Source organism: Neophocaena asiaeorientalis, unplaced genomic scaffold, assembly GCF_003031525.2.
Source record: "Neophocaena asiaeorientalis asiaeorientalis breed wild unplaced genomic scaffold, Neophocaena_asiaeorientalis_V1.1 scaffold77, whole genome shotgun sequence".
Taxonomy (NCBI): Eukaryota; Metazoa; Chordata; class Mammalia; order Artiodactyla; family Phocoenidae; genus Neophocaena; species Neophocaena asiaeorientalis.
The window spans coordinates 10,442,872-10,470,637 of NW_020174645.1; the positions used below are offsets into that span (position 1 = coordinate 10,442,872).

Genomic DNA, 27,766 nt, shown 5'->3' on the forward strand with positions numbered 1-27,766 from the left:
CAGGTCAAAACACTAAACCCTGTCCAGGATTTTCACCTGCCTCTACGTGCAGTGGAGGACCCAGAATCCCCAAAGCACCTTTCTCTCCCCCCACCCCACGCTGGAGTCTCTTGGGCAGAGGGCATGTTTCCTCTGTGTAAAGAGCCTTGAAAGAGCAGCTGGGAACCTGTCATTCCTTCACATCCACATCTTTCTCCATGAAGGGTAGAGCTGGATCTGGTTCCCATCTCGGCTGTCCATAGCCAGCCCTGGGAGGGTTGCGGAGACAGCTGAGGGTGGACATCTGGGAAGCGTGCCCAGTCAGCGGGAGCGGCCTGGGCACTACCAAGTCAGCACAGCCTCAGGAGGGGGGCGCGCGGTGGGGCACCTGGGCCCACCTCTTACCTCCGCCCTCACCCCCACCCCGCCCCAGCCTGCCTTTGCCCTCCGTCTGCCCCAGCTGGCCCAGATGGTACGTGCCTGCTACATCCTGTCACAAATAAGCCCCAAATTATCGGCTGTGCTGACTCTGAACCCCAGCACATATCTATCCCCCTGCCTCCCAGGCCCTCAGCCGGTCCCGCTGGTACTTGCAGCCATCCCAGGAGGGAGGGGAGGCAGGGAGGGAGGGAGGAGGTGGCTGTGCCTGCCCCCACTCCCACCCCCTGGCTGCGGAGGTGGTAAGATGAACCAGGTGGCAGGATCCCAGCCAGTGGTACTGCCCTGCTGGGTAGTTCATGGTCCTGCAGGTGGCCGGCTCAGCATCCAATCCCAGCCCTGTCACCTCCTAGCCATTTCACCCTTGCTGAATCATCTCTGTAAAGATGGGATTATGGACCCATTATACAGATGAGGACATCAAAGTTCAGAGCTTCAAAGGAACCAGCCCAAGCCACACCACCCGGGGAGTGGCAGAGCTGGGATGCAACTTAGATCTGAATCCGTCTCCTGCAGCACACCATCACCCAAGGTTAGCTTCAAAGATCAGGGTGCCTCGGGTGAGAAAGGATTGTTTAAAAGATAACCAAAAGCAGTATAGAAAACCCAGAGATAAACCCATACACATATGGTCACCTTATCTTTGATAAAGGAGGCAAGAATATACAATGGAGAAAAGACAGTCTCTTCAATAAGTGGTTCTGGGAAGACTGGACAGCTCCATGTAAAAGAATGAAATTAGAACACTCCCTAACACCGTACACAAAAATAAACTCAAAATGGATTAAAGACCTAAATGTAAGGCCAGACACTATCAAACTCTTAGAGGAAAACATAGGCAGAACACTCTCTGACATAAATCACAGCAAGATCCTTTCTGACCCACCTCCTAGAGAAATGGAAATAACAAAAATAAACAAATGGGACCTAATGAAACCTAAAAGCTTTTGCACAGCAAAGGAAACCATAAACAAGACGAAAAGGCAACCCTCAGAATGGGAGAAAATATTTGCAAACGAAGCAGCTGAGCAACAAAAAAATAAATAAAACAAATAAAAGATAACCAAAAGGACACCTTTAATTCAAAATTCAAATTAGGGATGATTCTTCTCTGATTCCATTCACACTGAAACCAAGAGACCAAGACATATGAGACCAGCATAAGGAGCTTAAGTGAGCTTAAGAGAAAAGATGTTTCAGAGTAAAGACACTGGTGTAGCCATTTCTGGGGCTTCCCTCCCTGGACGTTATTTACAAGAGCAGCACTGATCCTCACCTGTTTGAAGTGGTTAGGTGTGGTCTGCTCTAAGTCAAAGGCCAAGCAAGATGGCACTTGGAATCCCTGTAACTTTCATAGGGTCAGTGGTCCCCAAATTAAGAAAAGTGTTTTGTTGCTCTCAGAACATTGCCAACCCTTTGGAGACCCCCCCCCCAAGCTAAGTGATCAGAGGGCCAGGAGAGCAATACGGGTGAACTGCCATTTACACAACTGCATATGTGTACTCTGATTCTGGTTTACCATCCATTCTGAACACCTTGGTTTTCCCATCAATAAAATGGGCAGGACTTCCCTGGTCCAGGGCACAGTGGTTAGGAGTCCACCTGCCAGTGCGGGTGACACAGGTTCGAACCCTGGTCCTGGAGGATCCCACATGCTACAGAGCAGCTGGGCCCGTGCGCCACAACTGCTGAGCCTGCGCTCTGGAGCCTGCAAGTCACAACTACTGAAGTCCGCGTGCCCTGCTCCGCGGCAGGAGAAGCCACCGCAATGAGAAGGCTGCACACCGCAACAAAGAGTAGCCCCCGCTCACTGCAACTTGAGAAAGCCCACGTGCAGCAATGAAGACCCAACGCAGCCAAAAATAAATAAATAAATTTATTTTAAAAATTAAAAAATATAAAATGGGCATGTATTGGGTACCCAGTAGTGTACGCACTAATGATGGTCTGTTCCTATCTTTTTCCTTCCAGACTCTGAGGTCAGAGACTACCTCACTGTAGTATCTGAATTCCCGGCACTCAGTAGTGGATGAGTGAATAGATGAATGAATGGACAAATGAACATATGAATCATAGTAACAGCCTACTGTGTAGTGGTGTGCTGAGTTGTCTCAGACCAGCTTGCAAGAACAAATTATTAAACATTCGCCCATTGTTCAATTATTGGTACCTTGAAATTGACCATGGTGGGAGTATTTACAACAGGGAAATGGGCAATGTTGCAAAGTAGAGCTTTTCCTCTGTTTTCTCAGGGCCTGTTTACCTGCACCCCACTGGATAGCACTTCCTGTGTCAGGCACTGTTTTAAGCCCTTTAGATATGTGAATCCACATTTAACCCTCATAAACATCATGAAGAAGGCACCATTGTTATTCCCACTTTACAGATGGGAAACTGAGGCCCAGGGAGGCAAAGCCACTTGCCCAAGTGTGGTTCGGTAGTCTGTTTCCCTTAGACGAATGAAGACCACCCTCACCATCTCTGGGCTCAGCTGCCCTTGGTGGCCTCACAGGTACCAGCCATTCTCACTGCAGCCACTGTTTGTAATCAGCTCCTCTGGGAGAAGAGAGGCAGTTGCCTGGTGACCAAAGTGTTCCCTAGCTCTCCGAAGGTCACACTGAGTGAGGGGGAGGATAAAGATCACCACACAGGGTGCCCCCTCTTCCAGGGCTCCAGACAACAGATCCAATCAGCCCAGCCAGACCCCACGCAGCGCTCCAGACCTCCTTGGTGCTCTGACGCCATTAGCAGGATTGAATTAAAGGCCTGATGTCCTGGAACAGTGGCAGCAGGCTTTGTGTGCAGAGAGCCCTGCCGTGTGTGTGCATCATTGCCAGAGAAGGAGGCAAAGCCCAGGCAGAGGGTGGGTGACCGCAGGGCCCCCAAACCTCACAGGTACTTCTGTCCAGCCAGTAGTTGCCTCTGGCATGTCCCTTTGGGATCACAGTTTGGGACAGTCATGGACTCCCCAAAGCTCAGCTTAGGGGTTAACAGTCTCTCCAGCGGCCATTCCAGCTTGGACATTCCAGATCTCTGCGGGGCCTTGTTGACCCCGCTGCGTTGTCACCTCCTGTGTGTCTGTCTCCCACTCCTCCAGGACTCCCTTAAGAGCAGAAGTGTGGCTCCAGGCCCCAGGCAGGCCCCTGTACGCAGCAGACCTTCGATAAATGGGCGATGAATCAATGAATGAGCGAGCAAGCCCGCATATTCCTGCCACCACAAGGAGCTCCCGCTTCTTTCTCCAAGCCCTGCCACCAGGAACAAACTCCCTGTGCTCATCACACCCAGCCTTCCAGCTCCCGCTGGCTGGAGAAGGTGGCCTGTATGGCAGCAGACCCAGGAGAGCGGATGGGGGCCCTGAGAAGGACTCTCCAAGGAGGTGATGTTTATGCTGAGATCTGAGGAGCCCCGATCACAGGAAAATAGAGAGCAGCGGAGTTCCTGGCAGAAGGGACCAGCACAAATGCTAGTCTAGAAACTGACCGTGGCCAGAGGAGCTTGAGATGAAGTTCACTGGGTAGACAGACGATGGAGCAAAGACCACCTCCCTTCACCCCATACGCTGGGAGTCTCTCCGCGATCACCCGAGGGGCAGAGCCAGGCCACGTGCCCCCTGCCTGCCCCAGGGCACTGTCCCAGGGCTTTTACCCCCGCCCACCTGTACTGTACCAGCTCTGAGAGCAACCATGCCAAAGGGGAGGAGATGTAGCCATGAGAACATCATTTTCTATCTCCCCAGCAAAAATCCCCAGCATTTAATCCTTGGATAATTTAATATAATAAAATTCCAGGCACAGATATCTTAAGTCGGAACAAAATTGTGTCCAGCAGTTGTGGGTAATTCCCAAGGGGCCCAGGGCCCCATTTCTTGATCCAGAGGCCAGTTTGGGTTTCTAGAGTCCTTCTGACCTGACATGCAGTCTCCCAGGCGGCTTTCCAGTTTGCTTGGACCAGCTGATGCCCCCACAGCCAACATTTCCCCGGCTTGGCTAGGTCTCAGAACCGCCCGCAAGCTTTGCAAATGCACATTCCAGGTGCCGCCCCAGCTCTGTGAGTGTCCTGACAGAGTGTAAAGGGGAGCTGGATTTTCAACCAGGAGGGGGCTGACTCTGCTGCTTTGGCAGGTTTCAGGAGGCCCCTGGTGACTCTGAACGCCATCCTTGTCCCTGGAAAGGGCTATAACCCTCAGCTTGGACCTGTGGCCTGCAGGTATGGGCACCTGGTTCTCAGCACTCCCTCCCCAGCGCTCTGTGATGTGGATGTAGGTGAGCCGGATCAAGTCTCCATGACCGCCGCCCCCCAGCACTGTCAGCGGAGCCTGGCACCCAGGACAGACCCTGAATACATGCCAATCCTTGATGGCCACGTCACCAGGCACGTGGAGCACAATTGCCTGGGCTTGAGACAGGGAAAGTGTTGACTTTGAATTGATGCCCTGGCTATGTGACCCTTCTGAGAACCAGTTCCTCTGTTGTAAAGTGGACATGATTCCACAGTGGCTGTCTTGCGCTGTGTCCCAGGCCAGGCCTTTCTGATCTATGTCTCATTAACTATTGTTATCCCCATCTTAAGGAGAAGGAATAATGGTTAGATAGGTGGCAGGACTGGCCGGGGTCACCCAACCTGGTTACGGAACCCAACTCCTTCAGTCAGCTTCAGGCAAAACTTCTCCCAGAAGGATGGCATTCTCTCTGGTAGTTTGAAATGCAGCCTCCTGGGCCCTGCCTGAGTCAGAATCCCTGAATCGAAAGACTGAGAACGTCCCCATCCTAAGCAACTAGGCTGAGTAGCTAGGACAGGCCAGTCTTGTACGTGGGTGAGCCCACTTCATCAGGGTGGGCTTTCCTGGAATAAACCAAAGAAATCCCCCCCACTTGCACATTCAGGTTGGATTATGATTATATTATCTTTATTGCTGTTCACCATAGAGATAATTAATGCTGTCCTTCTCCATTGTTCCCAGGCAGTTTCCCTCCTGACATCTGGGAGGATGTGTAGTGGAACAGGGGTGGCGGAGGGCATGGAACCTCCGTGGGGTCTGATGCCTCCTACCTATACCCCCAACTCTGCTCACACCTTCTTCCCACAGCCGGCAGGGGTGCAGAAGGGGTGAGGCGCGACGAGCACGGCCGCGGTTGTGGGAAATGGGGAACCTGGGCCCCCCTCCTCTCCTCACCTCTCTCCCCGCCGTTTCCGGCCCGGGGCGGGGCGCTCCCCACTCCCGGCAATGCGCGAAGCCGGAGCGCACTAGGACCGTGGCGCTCCGCCCGCCGCCGCTATAAGAGGCCGCGCTCGCACCCCACGCGGAACCCGCGGCTCAGACCAGTTCCTGGCGTCCCGACCTGTGTCGGACCCGAGGCCGGACCCGTCGCTGCGCAGCCGACGCCAGCCCAGGGCCTGGGAGGGACGAGCGCCCCCGGGCCCCCGCCGCGGGCACCATGGGCGCTACCCACTCCGCGTCCGAGGAGGTGCGGGAGCTCGAGGGCAAGACAGGCTGTGAGTATCCCGCGGGGGACGGTGACGGGGACCACGACCGCCGGCCGGCTGGCACGGGGGCTCCCAGCCCACGGCCACCCGCTGGGCTTCGGGCCACCGCGCTGTGTGACCTTGGACTAGTAGCTGGCTCTCTCTGCGCCTCAGTCTCCCCCTCCTTCAAATGGGTCCCCGCCGGCCACTTTGCAGGCTGCGGTGATGCTGAGTAAGTGTCGCGGCAGCTCTGCCTCGGTGCTCTCGGAGTTGGCTGGGAACCCCTGAACCTGGGACTGCGGACCCGGGAGGGAGCAGTGTCCGGGCTCCCGGGCCGGGAGAGCTGGCGCCCATGGACGCTCAGCTGTTGTACGCGACCCGCACCTGAAAGTCGTTTGGATTCAGGATTACGCAGGGGGAGGAAAGTTTTTCAGTCGGCGGGAGCTGGGTGGGAGCCCGGCCGCGCGACCTTAGCGCGGGTGAGCGGGTCTCTGAGCCTCCCGTCTGTAAAATGGTTTCAGGCGGGTCCCCCGCTACCCCACCATGGGTAACTGGGAGGATTAAGCGAGGCAGCGCCCGAAGAGCACTTTGCTGGAGCCTGGCGACCTTCGTGGAGCTCGCCCGGACTCCCGGGCCTGCAGAGGCTGTGCGCCCCGTATCCGCCTGGGGCAGGGCGCACCGCACCGGGAGGCCGGGCTGCGGGCCGAGCTGACCGCAGGGAAGTGATGGCGGAAGCGCCTGACCGCCCAAGTCCAGCCGGGCTGGGAACTTGACCCTGGCACCCGGTTCTATTACGGGCTGTGAAGGGGGGTGTGGACTGAAGACCGAGAGAGGCCAGGTGAGTGGGCAGACTGGCTTTGGCAATGGGCAGACCGGGTGTCAACCCCGCCAGCGCTACTTCCTGGCTGTGTGTCCTTGGGCTAGTCACTTTACCTCTCTCTGTCTCTGTTTTCTTCCTTCTAGAATGCGATTTCTGCTAGTATTTTGTAGATAAATGCTCAAGAAAACGGTAGCTGCAGCGTTATTTCCAGTCAGGAGCTGGCTCCTGGTGCCTGCTTCGAGTTTAGTGCAGACAGTCAGTGGCCATGGTGGATCAGCTGGAGGGAGCGGCCCCGCCATTTGTGCGTGAGCTGAAAAATGACTCCTGACTCCCCATCTAAACACCTGATTCCCAATCTAAACACCTCTTTCCAGGAGAATTGGGTGAAAATTACAGAAAGCCCTTAATAATTGGTGTCTGCGTCTACACATGCATACATACACAGACGTGTACGCGGACACCTTCCTGTTTACAAATATAGAGCTATCTTCAACCGGAGGAAAAAAAAGTTGTGGTGCATATATATCATATGGAACCCCTTTTTTTTAAAGAGGGGGAGTAAGAGTATATTTTTGTAACTTTTATTTGCATCAAGGAATTAAGAATAATACTTATTGGGGGATTTGGTAGAAAAGATGAAGGGAGGGTGAGCTTTTCACTGTTAACTTTTTTATGTTTTCATCTTGAACCACGTGTGACTCACTTATTCAAAAAGTTTTATAAAGTCTAGTTCAACAAGGCGCACGTGAGAGAGGAGGTAGGATTCCTGTCACCTGAGTTTCTTGGATTTCCCGTTTTTATTATTTCTTGAGTGCCCTCTGGCTGCCTTAAATCTGGCTGGTTAGAAATGGGGGTTCTCTGAGGCTGGTATCTCTGCAGGAAGGGTGGGCTGGCCGCAGTCTCTCAGGCAGCCCCTCGTGGCAGGCAGTCTGGGGGAATTCCATCTGGTTGTGGGTTTGACAGGTGACGGGGCTGCAGAGCATGCTGGGAATCTTGTCAGTTTCCTGGGCCCAGCCTCCAACCCGGATGATAGAAGCTGAGGGTTCCGTGCTTTGTTGCTTTCCTAGAGGTGGCTGATGTGACTTCCCTTTTTGCTGCTCAGAACTCAGATTTCACACCCCAAAGAGGGAGGGGAGACAGGAGGTCAGGGAAGGAGTTCTGAGGTCAGACTAGAGGGGAGGATAATGCCTTCCGTTATCTGAACTTCAAGTAGACTTCCCCCTAGTTCTGTGAAAGGGGTTGGCACAGTCTGAGCACTTTTATCCATTCAGACCCAGAGAGGTTGATTTCCTGAGGGGAGATGCACAGCATAAACAGATCAACCCACTGGTGTCAAGTTCCGTGAAGAAGATACAATCCGACGGCATGAGAGTTGGGGGAGGGGCAAGGAAACATTTCTTTCGAGGGGACCAGGAGGGCTTCTCGGGGGAGGTGATAATGGAATAGACCCAAGTAAGAAGGAGCCAGCTGCGTGAAGGCCAGTCGGAAGTGCATTTGGAGCAGAGGGCACAGCGAATGCAAAGGTCCTTTGGCAGGAACAAGTTGAGGACAATGAATGAGGTTTGTATGAGATGAGGACGTGGACGTGGGGCTCAGGTTGGGATGGGAACCTGATTTAAGGGGTCTTGATAGGTATGCAGCCTTGGGCAAGTCATTTATGCTCTGAATGCCTCAGTTTCATGCACTATAAAATCGGGATAAAAGTGGTACCTTCCTCTGAGTTCTTGGGAAGGATTAAGTGAGTGAATTCACCTGAAGTATTTAGAACAAGCACAAGTGTTTAGTATTATCAGCCATGCTTTAAATACCTTGATAGGTCCTGGTTGCTCTGAGCCACAAGTAAGAGTTAAGTCTTGGTGCCACTTCTTCACAGCTGCATGACCTTAAGCAAGTCATTTTACCTCTCTGAGCGTTAGTGCTCCCGCCTGGATCATGGGGTGGCGGTGTAGATTCAACAAGAGGGTGTATGTGTGGGTGGCAGTGCTTGACTTGGTATGGGAACGTCAGCTCCCAGCATCCTGCGGGCTGGGTGGAGTGTTCCTATAAGAACCCTTGGGAAGCATCCCTGAGAAGGGGGAAGAGCCCTAGGTCCAGGGCAGCCAGAGAACAGGCTGTGCCCACAGGGTTGCTAGGCTTCCCCCGCCTCTCTGAGGACCAGGGTGATCCCTTTGCATGCACTCTTGGAATCCTCATGCTAGTCCTCCAGGGAAGGTGGTACTGTGGCCATTTTACAGAGGCTCAGAGGAGTAAAGCAACTTGCCTCCCGTCCCGCAGCTCATAAGCGGAGGAGTAGGGATCTCGGGATCCCCAGGCTCACTGTCCTGCTACTGCTGTGCTTTCACTGTGTTTCGTTGCCCCTCAGATTTCTAGGAACCCAGAAGGGGTAGGAACAGCCTGCCCGTATATTTTTCTCACCACCAGGCCTTTGTACAATCGGTTCCCTGTGCCTGGAGCACTCTTCCCATCTCACATAATACGGCGTTTGCATATGGCCGTACTTCTGTAACCACCACCCAGGTGAAGATCGCGCACGTTTCCTCTTTGCCCCGTCTCTCTCTCTCTCTTTTTTTTTTTTTTTTTTTTTTTTTTTATGCGGTACGCGGGCCTCTCACTGCTGTGGCCTCTCCCGTTGCGGAGCACAGGCTCTGGACCCGCAGGCTCAGTGGCCATGGCTCACGGGCCCAGCAGCTCCGCGGCACGTGGGAGCCTCCCGGACCGGGGCACGAACCCACGTCCCCTGCATCAGGAGGTGGACTCTCAACCACTGCGCCACCAGGGAAGCCCTGCCTCGTCTCTTTATGAAACTCATGCTCTTCCTCGTTCAGAGCTCAGCTTAGCTATTGTTTCCTTCCAGAAAGCCATCCCTGGCTACCCTCCTTCCTACCTTTGTGTGTTAAATGCCCATCGTCAGCACTCCTGCAGCCCCTGCATTCCCTCCCGTAATAGCTCACATCACACCCTGTTATAATTGTCAGCTTTGTCGCCTGCCACCCCCTTGAAACTTGGAGCTCCCTGAGAGTGGGGAGTGTACTCAGTACCTTTGTACTCAGTGAGAACACAAGAGGTTCCCGTTGAAGGGGTGAAGGCCCTGGGGACTTTATAACCCAGGGAGTATTGCCCAGGAGCCAGTGTCCGGTATAAAATCTAGTGCCACACCAGCAGCTGGCCTTGGCCACGTCAGCCCTGCCAAAAATAGGCCTGAGCGCAAGCTCGCTCACGCAGGGCATCCTTGGGTCTGCACGCCCACCTCGCCTTGCCTGTCAGAGTCTCATCGACTGATTTAAAACATGGACAAGTACTCCCAAACATCTTTTCTGCGCCAGGAAAGCTGACTACCTAGACTGTTAAAATGCATATTACAAACCCGAGCGAAGGCATTCTGGTTGTGTGTCCAAGTGGTGAGCTGGCCTTTCTCCGTGGCAGGCGTGGTGTCAAGCCCAATGTGTGTCCCAAGGTGTGACGTGGACGCTGGACAGGAAGAAAGGAATCACTCACTGTAGCGTGTTCCCTGTCCCCACCTTGAGCTGGCCTGGAGGTGGCCCCCGCTTCCTGTCCCCCCAACCCCATGTCTGCTTCTGGAATTGGAAAGGAAAGAATACGAGGAGGGATCTGGGAAGAGTGGAGGGGTCTGTTTTTTCCTTCGGGCTCCAGGACAGCTCCACAGCTAATGTCTATCGGGCGCCTGTCATCTACCAGACACTGCTAAGCTATGAAGTTTCCCCGCGGTGGCTCATGGAATCCTCCCAGGAACACTGTGGCCTTCCCATTCCAGAGATGGGGAAGTCAAGGTTGAAGAGAGGACGTGACTGCCACAGGTCACTGAGAAGCAGAGGCGGGATTCAAGTCCTGGTCTGACCCCCGGACCTCATCCTTTGGGGAGGGAACCAGAGATGCGGGAGGCCTGTGTGGCCTGGGCTGGCTTCTAGGGGTGGCACTGCATTTTCCACTGGAATCTCCCGGCTGGGCAGTACTCCTGGGTTATAAAGTCTTCAAGCAGCCCCAGACCACAGCCTCAGCCCCTTCACCACATGCCACGTGCCCTGGTGGCATGACACCTCCCCTGCCTTCCTGAAGCTCGGGGCCTTGAGGGGTAAGGGCAGACCGGCCGGTACCACTGTGTTCACCCTGTTGTCACCAAGGCTTGTGGAGCTAAATGGCCAACAAGACCTATTAGCTCCCTTTCTGTTTCCTCTGGGGTGGACTGTGGTTTTAACTTGGGATCCTTGGGGAGTCTCTGAAACCCATAAAGTGGGGTGCAGAATTGTGTCCGTGGGGCTCTGGGAGATGTGGACCCTCAACTTTCCTGAGATTCTTAAAACAGTGAAGATACATGCCACAGTATGTAAATCAGATCCCAATAAGAAAGTAATAATAAGAGCACTTATATTTTTTTAGAAGAATGAAAAATGGTGGCTCCCTGCTGAGGGAGGAACAAACATATCTGGGAGGACTGGTCCCCAAAGGCTGAACTCTCAGGGGCCTTGGGAGCAGTGGTCATAACTACAGCAGGGAGGGCCAAGTGACCCCAGCCCTCTGGAACCTTTTCTGCCTTGGTCGGGTGGGTTGTCCAGACCTCTGCCCACTCCCTGGGTGCTCCCAGTGTGGAAACGTGCGGGAAAGAGCTGGGTAGCAAGTGAACTAATTCCTGGGCACCCAGAAGCACCCCCTGCCCTGGCCCATTTTGCACTCTGTGCACCTGGATCCGGTCATCCCACGTTAGCAGTAGCTGCATAATAGGGCTCGGAGGCCGGCGATCATCGGGCTTGCCCCATGCGGCAGTGCTGGGACGCCTGCTCCAGGCCGCAGCCCTCTCTGAGCCGCCGTCTCCACCCCTTTGAAGACGTGGCAGTCAATGAGACGGTCTAGAGCTGTGGATGAGGTAACAGCTGCTCTTTCTTGGGCCTTTTCCATCCATCATCTCATCCTCCTAAGAGCCCAGTGGGACTTTTGTTACCCGTTTACAGATGAGGAAACTGAGGCTCAGACACGCAGGTGACTGCTCGAGGTCACTTAGATGCATACGTATAACTGAATCACTGTGCTGTACACTGCAGCTAACACGATTTTGATATTATAAATCGATTATAATTCAGTAAAAACAAAATATAATTAAAATAAAGGTCACTTAGATGTTGTGTGTGGAACCCAAATTCAAAACAAGGCCTCTTTAACGGTATAGATGATCTTACTTGCAAAGCAGAAGTAGAGACGGGTAGAGAACAAATGTATGGATACCAAGGGGGAAAGGGGTGGGGTGGGAGGAATTGGGAGACTGGGATTGACACATATGTATTATTGATACTCTGTATAAAATGGACAGCTGATGGGAACATGCTGTATAGGACAGGGAACTCACCTAATGCCCTGTGGTAGCCTAAATGGGAGGGAAGTCCAAAAGGGAGGGGGTACCTGTACGTGTATGTATGGCTGATTCATTTCGTTGTGCAGTGGGGGCTAACACATCATTGTAAAGCAACCATACGCAATAAAAATTAAATAAATAAAAATAAATTTAGGAATACACTATAAAAAAAAACAACAACACTGTTTTTTGGGTGCAAGGAGAAACTACCTCTCCCACGTGACATAACATAGATGGAGAATGTGAGTGACCCCAAGTCGTATTATCTGTGAGAGGCAACACTGCTGCCCCATGACCTTGTTAACAGTGTTCCACACACTTGTTTACCCAGCTGGCAAGGGGAGAATCGGACCTCAAGGCAGATAGGATTAGCTCTGGGTGATGTGGAAAGTTCTAGAAGTGTGGGCTGTGCCCCCCCCCAAACCCCCAGGGAGGGCAAGCTTGGTGATGAGCAGTGTGAGGGGTGTGGGGAGGGCTAAGAAGAAGAGACCCCCTCCATTTCCTGGGTCTGACTGTGTGGCTCACGTCTGTTTCAGAAGTTGTGTTTTCTCTGCGTGAAGGCCACCGGCAATCCGCTCCAAGACTTCTCAGCTCCACGGATTGGTAGTAATTAGATCCCTCATGCATCTTTCTTTCTCGCCTCCCCCATCCCCACGCTGGCAGGGTAATTTTTCTGTGAGTTAATGGTCCCCAGAATGCAACATGGAATTTAATCACTGCTCAGATATGCCATACGGCCCAATCCTACAGAAAAAATGCCGCGATAAGATGCTTCCACTTTTGCAAAGCACTTTAGTATCTGCTATCTCAAGCCCAGGGAACAAGGCGTTTTTGGCTCAGGAGTGCCCACTGCTTTGGGAAGATAAGGCAGGGCCTCCTTTTCCCAGCCTGGAGAGGCTGGGCAAGGTGACGAGGAGGAAGCTGGCACCCTGGTCCTGCCAGCCATCCTGTCGCCGGCTCCATCTTTGTTATTAATTCATAAAACCAGAAGGTCAAGTGGGTGATTTCTGCCAGTGGTGGAAATCACCTTAAGCGTGAGGACAAAAAGGCCCTTTGTTGTCCCAACAGTGTGACCTTTGTGGACGGGCAGGCTGTCAGAAGTGGGCCTTCTGTTCTCAGCACAGCTCCCTGGGAGGTGAAAGGGAGCAGTTAGGTCTCAGGGCCCAGGTACCTCTGGGAGGGTGGCCAGGCAGGAGACAGCAGCACGGTTGGTGTGGCTGAGTTATACAGCGACGGAAAGAGAAAGGGAGGGGGGCCCTTCCCAGCTCCTGAGCACCCATGCCAGGGTCTCAGTGATCAGAGAACCCCAGGTGAGCACCCAGCACTTCACAGGCCTCACCCACCTGGTAGTTCTCGGGAGTTCCCTTATCTTGTCCTCTCCTGCATCTCCAAGGCCTCAGCCAGGGTCCCACGTGGACACAGACTAGCCTTCCACCACCTTGACCTTTAGCAGCAGGTAGATGTGGGTTTGAATCACGACGCTGCTGTTTACTGTCTAAGCAAGAAACTTCGCCTCCCTGAGTCTTAGTTTCCTCATCTGTATGATGCGAATGTGTCCCGGGGCTGCTGTGAGGATTGAATGAGAATTTGAGTAAAGCTCTTCACACGTCGTAAGTGTTCAATAGTTGTTGGCAGGTACAGATCGTTTCGATTGTAAACCTTTCAGAAGCTGGCCATATATCTCCTTTTTAAGGGTATTCTGTAACTTCCTTCAGTAATTCATATCACTTGTGACACGCCTGCCATCTTTGACATGCGTCAAGTTTGTCATTTTCTTGATGTGCTAATGATCAGGGACCTTAGCATACTTTAATTTGTATCACTCTGTAGTATTTTTTCTTTAATTTAAAAACCTACATAACTGGTTTTTGTTTTATGCAGACTCTATTAATTTTTGCAGCCATTCTTCCTTACAGATTCAGGGTTTTTTTTAATATTTATTTATTTTGGCTGTACGAGGTCTTAGTCGTGGCACGCAGGATCTTTGTTGCGGCATGCAGGATCCTTTTTTAGTTGGGGTGTGCGAGCTTCTTAGTTGTTGCATGCAAACTCTTAGTCACAGCATGCATATGGGATCTAGTTTCCCCAAACGGATCGAACCCGGGCCCCCTGCCTTGGGAGCACAGAGTCCTACCCACTGGACCACCAGGGAAGTCCCCAAATTCAGTTTCTTCTTATGTAACACACCTTTCCATGGAGTTTGCAACGAGTCCCTGTGAGTTGTCAGCTTTGTCTGAAAATGTCTTTATTTTGCCAGGCTACAGGAATGATCATTTGGCTGGGTATAAAATTTGAGGTTGCTGCATGTTTTCTCTCAGCACTGAGTTTTTGGTCTCTTCTTGCTGTTGAAAAGTCGTCTCTTTTGTCTGATTGATATTTCTTTGTAGAAATCTGCTTCTTCCCCTCTGTTTAAAAATATTTGTTGGTGGTGTTTTTTTAGGTGCTTTGTGTAGGTGTGGATTTAATTTATCCTGCCTGGGAATGGTTTATGCTGTATTATTCTAAAATTGACTGATATCTTCCATAATGAAGATATTACCTCTCCCCTTTCTCCTAATCTTTTTCCTCAGTAATTACTTTGGAAGGGGATGAACCGTGTCATTCTGTCCTGAATGCCTCTTTACTTTTCTTGCATATTTCCTATCTTTTTGTTGCTCTGTGCTGTATCTTGATTTGTTTCCTTAGGTCTGTCTTCCAATTCACTAATTCTCTCTTTAGCTATTACAGCTTTGCTGCCTTAACCCAACTTAGTTTTTTAAATTCCATAGACTTAAAAAAAAACATTTTGTAAGTTCTATAAGGTTTTCAGATTCACTGCTTTTGTCATAGGGCACTGTTCTTACATTATTTGTAATAATTTGAAGCTTACTGTATAGTTTCTGCTGTCTCATCTTCTTGGGGGTCCATTCCATTTATTAACTGTGTCTGCTGATTATCCCATATGGTGGTCATTTGCTGTGTAGTTTGGTTTTTGATTCTGAGCTCATCTTTGGGCTGGCTCCCCCCTGGTTTTCAGTCATCTCCAGATTCATGCTGAGGCCACACCAAGTAGAGATGGGCTTAGCTGAAGTACCTCTCCCATGAGAGTACCCTGTGCCCTGGGCTATAGAAGTACCTCACACAGTGCTTTGCATTTGTTGTTCTGGGTACCTTAGGGCTTTCGCTGGTCTGGAAACACTTTTTACATTAATTCCTCAATTTGGCTTTCCTGTGCCACAGAGGTTTGGATTTTTCTCTTGTGAATGATACAGGCCTGGAGTTTTGATTCATCATAGAGTCCCCCTCCTCTCCTCTGCACCCTGCCACCTCTTCTGCAGAGTCAGCTTCCTTGTTGATTCTCTGGGCCAGCAGGGAACATTTTTCTGTCCCACCTTATATGGAGAGGCAGCCCTTTGTGTTCTAGCTTTTGATAGGAGTCTCACTTCTAACTCGTATGGACCCAAGGCCACTGCTGTCACTCAGTGGGCTAGAAGCCACACCTTTGCTGTGAGAGCCCGGAAATATCCTGGTACCCCTGGGCCACCTCACTTGCTGGGTCTGAGTCCCCTCCTTGCTTCTGGCACCTGGGGATTTCCCTTTCTTTCAAGCTTAGTGATGTCTTAAATTTTTTTCTAATTTTGTCCAGTGCTTCACAGGTTTGTAGTGGAATGTAAAGTCTGTGTTAGCTCCTTGTAGAAGGAACTGGAGTTCTTTTTTTTTTTTTTTTTTTTTTTTCAGTATTTTTTGGCCATGCTGTGTGGCATGTGGGATCTTAGTTCCCCAGTCAGGGATCTACCCAACAGCCCCTGCTTTGGAAGCGTGGAGTCTTAACCACTGGACCACCAGGGAAGTCCTGATACTGGAGTTCTTTACCTAAATGTCCTACCATAATAAGCCCTCATGCTTTTGGTAAATCTGGAGCTGAAGATTCTGGAAGAATGTGAAAACCAGTTTCCTAGAGACTCTGAAAAGTGCCCAAATCTCCACCGATTAGCTGTTGCTTTTCTCCCTTCCTCATCTTTAGTCTTTTTATTAAAATGGAGACATCTCTCTTTGTTTAGTGATGTAAATGGTATGTATTCATTGTCCCAGTCACTTCTTAGTTTTGGCAGACAGCACAGCAGATGGTCATGAGGACAGATTCTGGAGTCACAGACCTGGGTTCAAATCCCAGTTCTGCCACTTATATCCGTGTGACCTTCAGCGAGTGACTTACCCTCTCTGAGAGTCAGTTTCCATATCTGTAAAATGGGTGTAATACCCCCAGGAGAGGCAGACACTGTGATGAGGACTAAATAAGATCATGTGTGTCAAGTGTTTGGCTTAGTTCCTGCCTCTGAGTAAATGCTGACACTTGGTGGTTGTTATTACTGCTCTAAGGCAAATGGGAAAGAACAGAGGCTAGCTGTAGGAAGGTGAGCGCGGGTGAGCAGAGCATGGTCTGTGTGACTTTGAGTCATGCTCACCCACTCTGACAGCTTTCTGAGTTGTCTCGTTGCTCATGAGGGGAGAATGTTTTCTAAAATCATGTCCCTTCAGTCTGTCCCAGAGTCCCCTCCAGTCCTGAGATCTGGAGGATTCATTCTGTGCAGAAAACAAAACAAAAGGAAATATCCTAACAAGACCCTTGGTACCTAAAATAAATGCCGTCCTCAGGCTGGCACGGGCCTGGGGCAGCTCTTCCTGGGAACCCCTCGGCTTTTGCCCTTACAAAGCAGGTTGACGTTTTCGAGCAAAGGGTTGAAAGCTGCTGGAGGAAGGCCAGCAACTAATCTTCTTGTCGTTGCTTCTGCTTTGGAATAGAATTGAGTTTGATAACTTCATTCTCAAGACCGAGGGCACCCAGGTGCCTCTTTGGATTACTTTAAATTCCCAGCAGTGAGGTGTGGTCTGGCATGTGTACACTCCCGGCACATGGCTTCCAAGGGGCAGGCAGGTGGAGGAGAGGAACAGGGCATCCGGCACCGTGAAGCATCGTGTGGGTGCCAGGCATGTGGGGGAGGGTCCCTTCCAGGCTGTGGAGGCCGGTCCCTCGCTCTCCCTGCCCAGGCCCCGGCTTAGTCATGGCTTGGGCTGTAATTCCAGGAGGTGCACAAGTTCTCTCTCCCCTGGGATCCTGGAGGCAGCTGAAGAGCCGCATGGGTACCATGAGATTATTGCTTTGGGGACATAATACTAGCAAGCATGGCGGCTCCAGGATCTTACGCTCTTCCAACCAGGTTCAGTGCTCAGTGTGTATATCATTTTTTTTTTTCAATGGGGGCAAAATTCACATAACATGAAATTTACCGTCCTAACCATTTTATTTTATTTTTATTATTTATTTATTTATTGTGGCCACACCGTGCGGCTTGCAGGATCTTAGTTTCCCAACCAGGGGTTGAACCTGGGCCCCCAACCGTGGAAGCGTGGAGTCCTAACCACTGGGCCAACAGAGAAGCATACAATTCAGTGGCATTAAGCCACTGACAATGATGTGCCGCCATCGCCACTGTATTTCCCGACCATCTTCATCACCCCAGAAAGAAGCGTCAGCAGTCACTCTAATCTCCCAACTCGTAGCCCCTGGCAACCACTAACCTACTTTCTGTCTCTATGGATTTGCTTACTTTGGGAGATTCATATAAAAGGAAGCCTACAGTAGTGGCCTTGCGTGTCTGGCTTCTTCATGTCATGTTTTCAAGGTTCATCCAGGTTGTATCAAGCGTCACTGCTTCATTCTGTCTCCTGGTGGAATAATGTTCCATTGGTTGGAGATGCCGCATTTTGTTTATCTGTTCACAAGTAGATGGACATTTGGGTTCCCACGCTTTGACGATTACGCATGTTGTTTATGTGATTTGATTGTTTTTCGTGGTAGGAACAGCCACGTGTAGGCAGTGCTATTATTATCTCTGAATTTCGGAGGAGGAAGTTAACAGTCTTGGGAAGAAGGTTTAGTAAGACGAGAAGCTGGGGGTTGAACCTGCAGCTCTTGGAAGCGATGGGGTTAGCTCACCTTTCTGTCTGGCTGGGCGCATCTCTGTGTTGCAGGACCTCGGCCAATGCCTGGGTTGAGTACTGGCCAGTCTCTCGGGACACAGCCAGCAGGAGAGCTTTGGGGGTCCTGGAAGCCACCAAGCCCTTCCCAGTGATGCCACTTGGAGTCCCAGAGCCTGCATCCAGGCTGGCACTGCAGGGGGAAACGGAGGGAGGCAGGGTGGCTCTGGCGTGCCCCTGGAGAAAGCAGCCCGCGTGCTCTCAACCACCCTTGCTTCTCTGAGCTGTGTCTTGAGCGCCCTTCCCTACCTGGACTGCTCCACCTGCCCACCTCTCAGTGGGTACCCAGCCCCATCATCTGCATCAGCCCTCCGTTCGGTTGCCGGGCACATGGGATCTTGTTCTGTGGCTTAGCATCCTCCGGAAACTCAGGGTGAAGTCTAAGTGCCTTAGTGTGACGTGTGCGCCCCCCACTCCTGTGCCCCTGTTCCTAGCCTGCCTCCCACCCGTGCTAAAGGGCTTGGAGCTTCCCGAGTTCTTCCCACTCTGCCTGCGCCAGCCCTCAGCCCCTGGGATCCCACTGGGCATCACCTCCACCCCATCCCCGTGGACTGGAAGCCCTACTCCAACTTTGGTGCTCCTTGGCAAGCGGACACTGCACTTAGGACCCTGGATCCCAGCGAGGTGAGGGCTCTGCCTTTTGTGTCTGCATCCTTGGCATCTGGCCGGTGCCCAGCAAACCAGAGGCACTCAGTAAATATCTCTTAATGAGTGGTGGGGGCACCTGTCAGAGGGTTGAGCAGATACAGGTGTGCCACGGAGGAGTCCGTCAGGCCCTCACACCCCTGAGGGCAGCCCAGATTCTGGGAGGAAGAAGCAAGTGGTATTCTATATGCCCCTCACCACCAGGCTCAAATAGTCCTGACCGCCCCGTAGTGGACGTGGGTAAATGGGGATCTTCGGTTTCCTCGCAAGTCACGTGAGGGAGGCTGGACCTTGTGGGAGATTTCGGGCCTGTTTCTCGGCGCCTAGTCTCCTCCCGCCCTCCTTCCTGAGTGTTGTCTCTGACCCCTGGTCTGTACGACTCTCCTTCCCCAGTGACTCCTTGCTTAGCATACCAGGGCGGCAGCCTGACCGTTGGGGCCAGGGCCAGGCAGAGACCCCATATCCATTAGCACCCCACTCACACACTTTCTGTGTCCGTAGATTTGCCTACTCTGGGCATCTCACATCAGTGGAATCACACACTATGTGGCCTTTTGTGTCTGGTTTCTTTGCCTCAGCAGAATATGTTCCAGGTTCATCCACGTCGTAGCAGGTGTCAGTACTCCATCCTTTTTTATGGCCAAATAATATTCCATTGTATGGATAGAACACTTTTTTATTAAATCAATTTTTAATCAAATATTGTTCTTTGTTTCCTTAAATATGTAGTTTTTAGTAAACAAGCAAACTGAATATGGGAGGAAATAACTATTTGTGCTGCCGGCCTTTTTTCTTCTTCCAGTTTTACTGAGATATAATTGACATACAGCAGTATATAAGTTTAAGGTGTGCAGCATGATGATTTGATTTACATACATCACGAAGTGATGATCGCAGTAGGTTTAGTGAATATCCATCATTTCATATAGATACAAAATTAAAGAAATCGAAGAAAACCTTTTTTTTCTTGTGATGAGAACTCAGGATTTTCTCTCAGTAACTTTCATATATAACATACGGCAGTGTTAATTATATTTACCATGTACATTACACCCCAGTACTTATTTTTTAAATTTAATTTTAAATTTCTATTGGAGTATAGTTGATTTACGATGTTGTGTTAGTTTCAGGTGTACAGCAAAGTGATTCAGTTATACGTATACATATATCCATTTTTTTTCAGATTCTTTTCCCAACAGGTTATTACAGAACATTGAGTAGAGTCCCCTGTGCTTTACAGTAAGTCATTGTTGGTTATCGGTTTTATATGTAATAGTTTGTTTATGTTCATCCCTAACTCCTGATTTATCCCTCCCCTCCATCTTTCCCCTTTGGTAACCGTAAGTTTGTTTTTGAAGTCTGTGAGTCTGTTTCTGTTTTGTAAATAAGTCCATTTGTATCATTTTTTAAAATTCCACTTATAAGTGATATCATATGATATTTATCTTTCTCTTTCTGACTTACTTCACTCAGTAAGACAATCTCTAGGTCCATCCATGTTGCTGCAAATGGCATTATTTCATTCTTTTTTATGGCTGAGCAATATTCCATTGTATATATGTACCCCATCTTCTTTATCCATACCTCTTTCGGTGGACATTTAGGTTGCTTCCATGTCCTGGCTATTGTAAGAGTGCTTCAGTGAACATTGGGGTGCATGTATCTTTCAAATTAGTTTTCTCCAGATACATGCCCAGTAGTGGGATTGCTGGATCGTATGGTAGTACTACTTTTAGTTTTTTAAGGAACCTCCATACTGTTCTCCACAGTGGCTGTACGCATTTACATTTCCACCAACAGTGCAAGAGGGTCCCCTTTTCTCCACACCCTCCCCAGTCAGAATGGTCATCATCAAAGAATCTACAAACAGTACATGCTGGAGAGGATGTGGAGAAAAGGGAACCCTCTTGCACTGTTAGTGGGAATGTAAATTGATACAGCCACTATGGAAAACAGTATGGGGGTTCCTTCAAAAACTAAAAATAGAACTACCATACAACCCAGCAATCCCACTACTGGACATATACCCTGAGAAAACCAAAATTCAAAAAGAGTCAGGTACCAAGATGTTCACTGCAGCTCTGTTTGTAGACTTTTTGATGACGGCCATTCTGACCAGTATGAGGTGATACCTCATTGTAGTTTTGATTTGCATTTCTCTGATAATTAGTGATGTTGAGCGTCTTTTCACGTGCTTTTTGACCATCCGTATGTCTTCTTTGGAGAAATGTCTGTTTAGGTCTTCCACCCGTTTTTTGATTGGGTTGTCTTTTTGATATTGAGTTGCATGAGCTGCTTTCTTCATCCATCCACCTGTTGATGGACATCTGGGTTGTTTCTACCTTTTGGCCGTTATGCACTGTAGTGCCGTGAACATTCATGTATGGGCTTTTCTGTGGGCGTATGTTTTCATTTATCTTGGTTATATACTTAGGAGCAGAATCTCTGGATTGTGTGGTAAATCTGTGTTTAATTTATTGAGGAATCACCAAACTCTTTTCCACAGCAGCTGTGCAATTTCCCATTCCCACCAGCAATGTCCGAGGGGTCCAGTTTCTCCACAGTGTCACCAGCGCTAGGTACTTTCTGTTTTACTTTTCATTATAGCTGTTGAAGTTAAAAATTGTTTAATTTAAATAAGATTACACACGTAATCCCTATGAATTGCAGAAAAGTTAAAGGACAGGTAAGCAAAGATAAGGAGCGAGAGGAGGGAAATGTCCTGTCATTCTACCTTCCGGAACAATTTACTATTTTGTTGTGAACCTTTCGTAATTTTTCTTGTGTACACACTTGTATAACAATGTGAACTTGGATGTAAATGAGATCTTTGTTGCCTGTTGGTTTTCCCATGTCATGGTATTCCATGAACATTTTCTGATGTCCCACGATATTTTAAACATATTTTCTCAGGCCGTCTAGGATGCACCAGGATTTATTTAACCCATTTCCCGTGGCCCGGCATTGCCCCGATTTTTTCCTGTTTGAAACAGGCAACGATGATGATTCTTATCTGTTTATCTTTGTACATATGTCTCGGTTACTCGGGATTCATTCCTAGGGATCAAGTTGCTGCTTCAGAGCATGTATACCAAGCACTCTCCGGCACAAATACAATGCGAGTTGGAATAATTCTAAATTTTCAAAGAGCAATAGATGGAATGTAATTCCCGATTTTCTAGTAGCCACATTAAAAAAAAAAAAAGTAAAGAAACAGGTGAAGTTAGTTTAATAATATATTTAACCCATTATAACGAAAATATTATTTCAAATATAATTAATATAAAAATTATTAAGACAGTTTACGTTTTTTTCGTACTAAGTCTTTAAAAGCCGGTATTTTTTTTTTACACTTCAGCACATTTCAGTAGCCACATGTGGCTCTGTATTGGACAGTACCAGCGTATACTTGTTTAAACTTTTGATACAAGATGACAAGTCACTCTGCCCTGCCCCCCCCACACACACAAAATTGGGCAGATTAAACTCCCACCAGCCCCATGGAAGGGTGTATATTTCCCTCAGGTTGAAATCGAATACCCAAAATAATGAGGTGAGATGCCAGGCTCAAGGTGTCTCTGCCTCTCGTTCCCATGGCAGCTGTGACCTCACGGGGGCCTGGAGAGAGGGCTCAGAGTAAGGAGCAGGGAAACTGGAAAAGCTTCTGTCCCGGAACCCTTGAGAGGACAGCAGACAGGGCCTTCCATGGTGTGACATGGGCACATGTGTATCAGGCGCTCATGGGACAGACCTTATCGGGGGCCCAGGGTCAGCCTGGGGGGCCGGAGTTGAGGGCACAGGAGCTTAGCTGAGGGCTGAGCTCTTGGCTCTGAGGATTTGAGTGCCAAAAAGAGGGAACCAGAATTGGGGAGTTTGTCCTCCTAATTCCTCTGCTTTCAGTCAAGCAGGACAGAAAGGTGCGTGTGTCATGTGTGCATGCACTTTGGATGCAATTAGCTGCAAACTCTTCATTAGAGAAATCTGGTCTGAGATGGTTTATGGTTTACACAGTGCTTCCTGTCTGTGTGACCTTGGGCAGGTCTCAGTGTTCCCATCTCTAGGTTGGGGAGAAAACTGTGCCTACCTGATAGGATTGATTGAGAGTTATGTGAGCCAAGGCTTGTCAAGAGTAAAGTCGAACACAGTGCCCAGGACACAGCTCGATGAATGCCTATTGTTAATTAACGGCTATTGTCATGTTTATGCCCTAACTTCTTTCTTAATGTCTTTATTGAGATATAACTCACATCCCCTGCATTTCACCCATTTAAAGTGTCCACAGTTGAGGGCTTCCCTGGTGGCACGGTGGTTGAGAGTCCGCCCGCCGACGCAGGGGACACGGGTTCGTGCCCCGGTCCCGGAAGATCCCACATGCCGCGGAGCGGCTGGGCCTGTGAGCCATGGCCGCTGAGCCTGCACGTCCGGAGCCTGTGCTCTGCAACGGGAGAGACCACAACAGTGAGAGGCCCGCGTACCGCAAAAAATAAAAAAAATAAAGTGTCCTCAGTTTGTAGTATAATCACAGGGTTGTGTAACAGTCTAATTTTGGAACATTTTCATCCCCCTCAAAGAAACTCCTTTGCTATTAACAATGATTCCCTCTCTCTTTCCACAGCCCCAGGCAACCGCTGGTCTACTTTCTGTCTCTATGGCTTTGCCCCTCCGAGTGTTTTGTATAAATGGAACCCCGCCGGGCGTGGCTTTATGACGGGCCTCTCTCGCTTATTTTTCATGGAGGTGGTTTAGGAGCGTGTGGTTGGCGTTAATTTCTGATCATTATTTCGCAACAGATCAGTGTATTTAAAAAAAATTACTGAAATATAGTTGATTTACGATGTGTTAGTTTCAGGTATATAGCAAAATGACTCAGTTATACATATATAGATTTTTTTTTAGATTCTTTTCCATTATAGGTCATTATAAGATATTGAGTATAGTTCTCTGTTATACAGTAGCCCCTTGTTGTTCATCTATTTTATATATAGTAGTGTGTGTATGTTAATCCCAAACGCCTCATTTATCCCTCCCTCCCCCCTTTCCCCTTTGGTAACCATAAGTTTGTTTTCTATGTCTGTAAGTCTATTTCTGCTTTGTAAATAAGTTCATTTGTATCATTTTTAAAGATTCCACATATAAGCGATATCATACGATAATTTGTCTTTCTCCGACTTACTTCACTTAGTGTGACAATCTCTAGGTCCATCCATGTTGCTGCAGATGGCATCAGCGTAATTTTTTTTGATCTGTGAGTTAGAGCTGAGAACTCTAATTGGCCGTGTAATCTGATCACCTAAAGCGAGGCAGTGTGGGGTGTCAGTTAGAAAGAAAACCTAAACTAAACCACACATGTTCTGCCAGACAGACTAAGTTAAAATCCTGGGTCTGCCTCTTTGAAGTTTAGTGACCTTGAGCAGGTTACTGATCTGTGTGTCTGTAAGATGGGAATCGTCTGTCTTTTGGTCAGTGGGTCACGGAGATGATTAAATAAGCACACACGTGCCCAGGATGCAGTACTTGCCAATGAATGATTCACCACTAACAATATTTTTGAGATCCCTCGACTGTCCCATATGGGACCATATTGTGTGCTTAAAATATTCATTACATGACTAATAAATATATATTGTATAAGAGACGGTTTGGAAAATATAGATGAATCAAAGCAAAACAAACATAGTCTTTAATCCCAGCATTGAGAGATAATTGCTATTATTATTTGGGGAAAACAGGTTGATTTTCTTTCCTTACTTATATACATTTGTATATATTTAGATGTCTTCCCAATGGGGGTTCATGCTGTTTTCATAGCAGTTGTTTTTAGACAACATTATGTTGGAATGTATGTTCATATTCAGTACACAACTGTCACTTTTAAACGCAGCATGTTTTTTTTAAAATTGGCTGAATCTACCATAAAGTATTTAACTGATCTGCTCTTGGTGGGCCCTGAGGTTGAGTCCAGTTTTTACACTGTTGTAGAGAATGCAACGGTGAACAGTTATGTACTCATCTTGTTGCACCCGTTGGATTTATTCTTTCAGGATAAATCCCCGCCAAGTAGAACTGCTGAGCTTCTTAAGTAAATGTTTTATTGCGACATCACATACAGAAGAGTGCATCACTAGTGAGCATGCAGATCCCCAAACTTGCTGAGAACACATCTGTGTAACCTGCAGCTGGATCAAGAATTAAACGCTTCCAGTTCCCAGAAACCCTCTCATGCCCCATTCAAATTACTGCCCCATCAAGGGCAACTTCTATCCTAACTTTTAAAAAAATTAAGACGTTTTTATGAGCCATTTTAGGTGAACAGCAAAATTCAGGGGAAGGTACAGAGATTACTCATGGCCCCCTGCCCCCCCGCCACGCACAGCCTCGCCCACTGTCAGCATCCCCCACCGGAGAGGACATTTGTTACAATTGATGGACCTCCATTGATACCTCATCACCCAGAGTCCACGGTTTACATGAGGGTTCCCTCTTGGCGTCCTACACCCCGTGGGTTTGGACAAATGTATAATGACATGTATCCATAATTATAGCACCATGCAGAGTAGGTTCACTGCCTTAAAAATTCTCTGTGCTTCGCCAACTCACCGCTCCCCCGGTAACCGCTGACCTCGTTGCCGTCTCGGTGGTTTTGCCTCTTCCGGAATGTCAGGTAGTTGGGATCGTACCGTATGTAGCCTTCCTGTCCTGACGTAACACTGCAGATGGGTGTTGCCCGTTTTTGAGCTTTGTGTAAATGGAGTCATAAAGTAAGTACTCTTCCACGTCTGGCTTCTTCTGCTTGTTGTTATATGTTTTGGAACTCACCCAAGTTATTGTCCATACTGTTTGTTCATTTTCACTGCTGTATCCTATTCCATTACTTGCATATACCACACACTTCATTCTGCCATTGCAGGGCATTTGGATAATTTCCAGTTTAGGGCTCTTCAGATCGTACTGCCATGAAATCCTTCTACACATCTTCTGATGTGTGCAGATATGCATTTCTGTTGGGTATGTACTTAATTTAAGAGTGGAATGGCCAGACCATGGAATACACGAATGTCCGTGCTAACATACATATGATGTAAATGGCTGTATTTTCCTCCAGAAAGGTGATAACTGTCCCCAAGGGTTACCTGACCTTTCCGAGTGTCGGTTTCTACATCTGTAACATGGGATGCAGCCTCCTGCCAGGGCGTCATGAGGAACAGATGAGCTAATGTGTGGAGATGAGCCCCATTCCCCCAGCACATAGCAGGCCTTCGGGATGGGTTGGTCATTGTAAAGAGTATTTTCTAGCCAACAACAGCTTCTAGAAAGGCTTGAGAATTCTGAGTTGCATATTCTTTTTTATTTCGAATATTTATTATTTATTTATTTACTTTGGCTGCACCGGGTCTTAGTTGCTGCACACGGGATCTTCACTGCGGTATGCGGGGTCTTTTTTTTTTTAGTTGCTGGCATGCGGGATCTCTTAGTTGTGGCATGCGGACTTCTTAGTTACGGCGTACACGCGGGATCTAGTTCCCAGACCAGGGATCGAACCCAGGCCCCCTGCATTCGTAGCGTGGAGTCTTACCCACTGGACCACCAGGGAAGTCCCCTGAGTTGCAGATTCTTGAAGAGATCACAGTTCGAGCCTGAGGCTAAAAAAAACATGAAGTAAAGTAAGGTGACCAGTTGGCCCCAGAAATTAGCTACCTCTGGAACAGGAAGAGAAAAGATGCTTAAGGGATGAGAAATGCCAAGAGTCTGGTGCGGGGAGAGAGCCCTTCCCCAGCCCAGCCACCATTTCGGAAAGTTTTTTAAAATTTATTTATTTTATGTTAGTTTTTTTTGGGGGGGGGGGGCATTGGGTCTTCGTTGCTCCACGAAGACTTTCTCTAGTTGTGGCGAGCGGGGGCTACTCTGCATTGCAGTGTGCAGGCTTCTTGTTGCGGTGGCTTCTCGTTGCGGAGCATGGGCCTCAGCCATGCGGGCTTCAGTAGTTGTGGCTCGCGGGCTCTAGAGTGCAGGCTCAGTAGTTGTGACGCACGGGGTTAGTTGCTCTGCAGCATGTGGGATCTTCCCCGACCAGGGCTCGAACCTGTGCCCCCTGCATTGGCAGGCGGATTCTTAACCACTGTGCCACCAGGGAAGCCCCATTTCAGAAAGTTTTGCCAGAACTGTCCATAGTCCCCAGGCACCAGGCCTAAGGGCCTCAAACACTAGGATATTCTGGGAAAAGAGGTGATGTTGTGTAGCGGTTAAGGATGGGCTGTGCAGCTGGGGAGTTTTGAGGTTGAATCCCAGTTCTACCAATCACAGTTGTGTGATCATAGCACCCTCTGAGCTGAACTTTTCCAGTGATACAACAGAGGGAAAAAGTATCTATTCACAGGGTTGTTTTGAGGAGGAAGTGAGAAGGTACACATAAGGGTTTAATATTGTGCCTTTCATAAAATAAGCACCGACACGTGGGTGGAAGCCTTCTAAAGCCTGGAACCCACCAGGCCCAGTCTTAGCTGTGGAATAAACAGGGCCTACCCACCAAAAATGGTAATTAAAAAAAACCAACTGTACGTAGGTTGTCTAAAACAGTTGGGGGTGGGGAGAGGGGGGAATTGGATGATGGCAGTCAGAGGGTACGATCTTGCACTTATAAGATAAATCGGTACTAGGGATGTGATGTACCACATGATAAATAGAACGAACATTGCCGTATGTTATACGTGAAAGTTGTTAGAAAAGTAAATCCTAACAGTTCTCATCACACGGAAAAAAATAGTTTTTCCTTTTTTTATTAACTTTTATTGGAGTACAGTTGATTTCCAATGTCGTGTTCATTTCGGGTGTACAGCGAAGAGATCAGTTGTGCATATACATATGTTCATTCGTTTTCAGATCCTTTTCTCATATAGGTTATCACAGAGTATTGAGTAGAGTTCCCTGAGCTGTACAGTAGGTCCTTGTTTGTTATCTGTCTTATATACAGTAGGGTGTGTGTGTCAGTCCCAAACTCCTGATTTATCCCTCCCCCCAGCTTTTCCCCCTTGGTAACCATA

General features: G+C 48.9%; 1 protein-coding gene across 3 annotated transcripts in view; it reads left to right on the top strand.

Moving 5' to 3' along the window:
• The first annotated feature begins 5,708 nt into the window (after nt 1–5,708).
• TESC (tescalcin) overlaps nt 5,709–27,766 on the top strand; it is a 66,178-nt gene continuing 44,120 nt past the window's right edge. For all 3 annotated transcript variants that reach the window (XR_003005006.1, XR_003005005.1, XM_024758567.1), the window contains exon 1: nt 5,709–5,913. Coding sequence is in view for 1 of the 3 variants with exons in the window: in XM_024758567.1 (XP_024614335.1) it covers nt 5,856–5,913 (58 nt within the window). In the remaining 2 variants the exon portion in view is untranslated. The remainder of the gene's footprint in view (nt 5,914–27,766) is intronic.